The sequence below is a fragment of the Lepidochelys kempii genome, chromosome 4 (genome assembly GCF_965140265.1).
Source record: "Lepidochelys kempii isolate rLepKem1 chromosome 4, rLepKem1.hap2, whole genome shotgun sequence".
Lineage (NCBI taxonomy): Eukaryota > Metazoa > Chordata > Testudines > Cheloniidae > Lepidochelys > Lepidochelys kempii.
Window position 1 is genome coordinate 38,793,271 of NC_133259.1, and position 4,338 is coordinate 38,797,608.

General features: G+C 51.3%; 1 protein-coding gene across 1 annotated transcript; it reads right to left on the reverse strand.

Moving 5' to 3' along the window:
* Positions 1 to 2,310: 2,310 nt before the first annotated feature.
* On the reverse strand, positions 2,311 to 4,100 carry LOC140910969 (uncharacterized). Its single transcript, XM_073343180.1, has 2 exons — positions 3,450 to 4,100; positions 2,311 to 2,861 (listed from the first exon to the last, which is right to left on the reverse strand). Exons 1-2 carry the CDS (start codon positions 4,030 to 4,032, stop codon positions 2,311 to 2,313), a joined length of 1,134 nt encoding a protein of 377 aa, XP_073199281.1. The 5' UTR covers positions 4,033 to 4,100.
* Positions 4,101 to 4,338: the final 238 nt, after the last annotated feature.

The following is a 4,338-nucleotide window of genomic DNA, read 5'->3' on the forward strand; positions in this document are numbered from 1 at the left end:
CTCCTGGGTGCTGGCAGACGCGGTACGGCTTTGCTGCACAGTAGCAGCAACCCATTGCCTTCTGGCAGCAGACGGTGCAATACGACTGGTAGTCGTCCTCGTCGTGTCCAAGGTGCTCCTGGCCACGTCGGCTGGGAGCGCCTGGGCAAACATGGGCACAGGGACTAAATTTAGAGTGACTTGACCAGGTCATTCTCTTTAGTCCTGCAGTACTATTGAACCGTCTTATGGTGAGCGGGCAGGCGATACGGACTGCTAGCAGTCGTACTGTACCATCTTCTGCCAGGCAGGCAAGAGATGAGGATTGCTAGCAGTCGTATTGTACCATCTTCTGCCAAGCAGCCATGAGATGTGGATGGCATGCAGTCCTTCTGCACTGTCTGCTGCCAGCCAAAGATGTAAAAGATAGATGGAGTGGGTCAGAACAAGAAATAGACCAGATTTGTTTTGTACTCATTTTCCTCCTCCCCTGTCTAGATCACACTGCAGTCACTCACAGAGAAGGTGCAGCGAGGTAAATCTAGCCATGTATCAATCAGAGGCCAGGCTAACCTCCTTGTTCCAATAACAACGATAACTTAGGTGCACCATTTCTTATTGGAACCCTCCGTGCAGTCCTGCCTGAAATACTCCTTGATGTACAGGCACACCCTTTGTTGATTTTAGCTCCCTGAAGCCAACCCTGTAAGCCGTGTCGTCAGTCGCCCCTCCCTCCGTCAGAGCAACGGCAGACAATCGTTCTGCGCCTTTTTTCTGTGCGGACGCCATACCAAGGCAAGCATGGAGGCCGCTGAGCTCATTTTGGCAATTAGGAGCACATTAAACACCACACGCATTATCCAGCAGTATATGCAGCACCAGAACATGGCAACGCAATACCGGGCGAGGAGGCGACGTCAGCGCGGTCCTGTGAGTGATCAGGACATGGACACAGATTTCTCTGAAAGCATGGGCCCTGCCAATGCATGCATCATGGTGCTAATGGGGCAGGTTCATGCTGTGGAACGCCGATTCTGGGCTCGGGAAACAAGCACAGACTGGTGGGACCGCATAGTGTTGCAGGTCTGGGACGATTCCCAGTGGCTGCGAAACTTTCGCATGCGTAAGGGCACTTTCATGGAACTTTGTGACTTGCTTTCCCCTGCCCTGAAGCGCATGAATACCAGGATGAGAGCAGCCCTCACAGTTGAGAAGTGAGTGGCGATAGCCCTGTGGAAGCTTGCAACGCCAGACAGCTACCGGTCAGTTGGGAATCAATTTGGAGTGGGCAAATCTACTGTGGGGGCTGCTGTTATGCAAGTAGCTCACGCAATCAAAGATCTGCTGATATCAAGGGTAGTGACCCTGGGAAATGTGCAGGTCATAGTGGATGGCTTTGCTGCAATGGGATTCCCTAACTGTGGTGGGGCTATAGACGGAACCCATATCCCTATCTTGGCACCGGAGCACCAAGCCGCCGAGTACATAAACCGCAAGGGGTACTTTTCGATAGTGCTGCAAGCTCTGGTGGATCACAAGGGACGTTTCACCAACATCAACGTGGGATGGCCGGGAAAGGTCCATGATGCTCGCATCTTCAGGAACTCTGGTCTGTTTCAAAAGCTGCAGGAAGGGACTTTATTCCCAGACCAGAAAATAACTGTTGGGGATGTTGAAATGCCTATATGTATCCTTGGGGACCCAGCCTACCCCTTAATGCCATGGCTCATGAAGCCGTACACAGGCAGCCTGGACAGTAGTCAGGAGCTGTTCAACTACAGGCTGAGCAAGTGCAGAATGGTGGTAGAATGTGCATTTGGACGTTTAAAGGCGCGCTGGCGCAGTTTACTGACTCGCTTAGACCTCAGCGAAACCAATATTCCCACTGTTATTACTGCTTGCTGTGTGCTCCACAATATCTGTGAGAGTAAGGGGGAGACGTTTATGGCGGGGTGGGAGGCTGAGGCAAATCGCCTAGCTGCTGGTTACGCGCAGCCAGACACCAGGGCGGTTAGAAGAGCACAGGAGGGCGCGGTATGCATCAGAGAAGCTTTGAAAACCAGTTTCATGACTGGCCAGGCTACGGTGTGAAAGTTCTGTTTGTTTCTCCTTGATGAAACCCCCCGCCCCTTGGTTCACTCTACTTCCCTGTAAGCTAACCACCCTCCCCTCCTCCCTTTAATCACCGCTTGCAGAGGCAATAAAGTCATTGCTGCTTCACAGTCATGCATTCGTTATTCATTCATCACACAAATAGGGAGATGACTACCAAGGTAGCCCAGGAGGGGTGGTGGAGGAGGGAAGGAAAATGCCACACAGCACTTTAAAAGTTTACAACTTTAAAATGTATTGAATGCCAGCCTTCTTTTTTTTTGGGCAGTCCTCTGTGGTGGAGTGGCTGGTTGGCCGGAGGCCCCCCCACCGCGTTCTTGGGCGTCTGGGTGTGGAGGCTATGGAACTTGGGGAGGAGGGCGGTTGGTTACAGAGGGGCAGCAGTGGCAGTCTGTGCTCCAGCTGCCTTTGCTGCAGCTCAACCATACACTGGAGCATACTGGTTTGGTCCTCCAGCAGCCTCAGCATTGAATCCTGCCTCCTCTCATCACGCTGCCGCCACATTTGAGCTTCAGCCCTGTCTTCAGCCCGCCACTTACTCTCTTCAGCCTGCCACTTACTCTCTTCAGCCCTCCACCTCTCCTCCCGGTCATTTTGTGCTTTCCTGCACTCTGACATTATTTGCCTCCACGCATTTGTCTGTGCTGTGTCAGTGTGGGAGGACAGCATGAGCTCGGAGAACATTTCATCGCGAGTGCGTTTTTTTTTCTTTCTAAGCTTCACTAGCCTCTGGGAAGGAGAAGATCCTGTGATCATTGAAACACATGCAGCTGGTGGAGAAAAAAAAAGGGACAGCGGTATTTAAAAAGACACATTTTATAAAACAGTCGCTACACTCTTTCAGGGTAAACCTTGCTGTTAACATTACATACATAGCACATGTGCTTTCGTTACAAGGTCGCATTTTGCCTCCTCCCACCGCGTGACTACCCCCTCAACCTTCCCCCCTCCCTGTGGCTAACAGCGGGGAACATTTCTGTTTCGCCACAGGCAAACAGCCCAGCAGGAATGGGCTCCTCTGAGTGTCCCCTGAAGAAAAGCACTCTATTTCAACCAGGTGACCATGAATTATATCTCACTCTCCTGAGGATAACACAGAGAGATAAAGAACGGATTTTGGTTGAATGCCAGCAAACATACACTGCAATGCTTTGTTCTACAGTAATTCCCGAGTACGTGTTACTGGCCTGGAGGGGTAAAGTGTCCTACCATGAAGGACGAAATAAGGCTGCCCTCCCCAGAAACCTTTTGCAAAGGCTTTAGGACTACATCTAGGAGAACCGCAAATGCCAGGGCAAAGTAATCCTTTCACATGCTTGCTTTTAAACCATGTATAGCATTTTAAAAGGTACACTCACCAGAGGTCCCTTCTCCACCTGCTGGGTCCAGGAGGCAGCCTTGGGTGGGTTCGGGGGGTACTGGCTCCAGGTCTAGGGTGAGAAACAGTTCCTGGCTGTCGGGAAAACTGGTTTCTCCGCTTGCTTGCTGTGAGCTATCTACAACCTCCTCCTCATCATCATCTTCTTCATCCCCAAAACCTGCTTCCGTATTGCCTCCATCTCCATTGAAGGAGTCAAACAACACGGCTGGGGTAGTGGTGGCTGAACCCCCTAAAATGGCATGCAGCTCATCATAGAAGCGGCATGTTTGGGGCTCTGACCCAGAGCGGCTGTTCGCCTCTCTGGTTTTCTGGTAGGCTTGCCTCAGCTCCTTCAGTTTCATGCGGCACTGCTTCGGGTCCCTGTTTTGGCCTCTGTCCTTCATGCCCTGGGAGATTTTCACAAAGGTTTTGGCATTTCGAAAACTGGAACGGAGTTCTGATAGCACGGATTCCTCTCCCCAAACAGCGATCAGATCCCGTACCTCCCGTTCGGTCCATGCTGGAGCTCTTTTGCGATTCTGGGACTCCATCATGGTCACCTGTGCTGATGAGCTCTGCATGGTCACCTGCAGCTTGCCATGCTGGCCAAACAGGAAATGAGATTCAAAAGTTTGCGGTTCTTTTCCTGTCTACCTGGCCAGTGCATCTGAGTTCATAGAATCATAGAATCATAGAATATCAGGGTTGGAAGGGACCCCAGAAGGTCATCTAGTCCAACCCCCTGCTCAAAGCAGGACCAATTCCCAGTTAAATCATCCCAGCCAGGGCTTTGTCAAGCCTGACCTTAAAAACCTCCAAGGAAGGAGATTCTACCACCTCCCTAGGTAACGCATTCCAGTGTTTCACCACCCTCTTAGTGAAAAAGT

Bases quoted from the DNA above. Each gene is read 5' to 3' on its own strand.
- LOC140910969 (XM_073343180.1), bottom strand. From the start codon at position 4,032: ATGCAGAGCTCATCAGCACAGGTGACCATGATGGAGTCCCAGAATCGC. The intron at 2,862-3,449 runs GTGAGTGTACCT...TTTCTCCACCAG, and splicing joins AGGTGGAGAAGGGACCTCTG to CTGCATGTGTTTCAATGATC.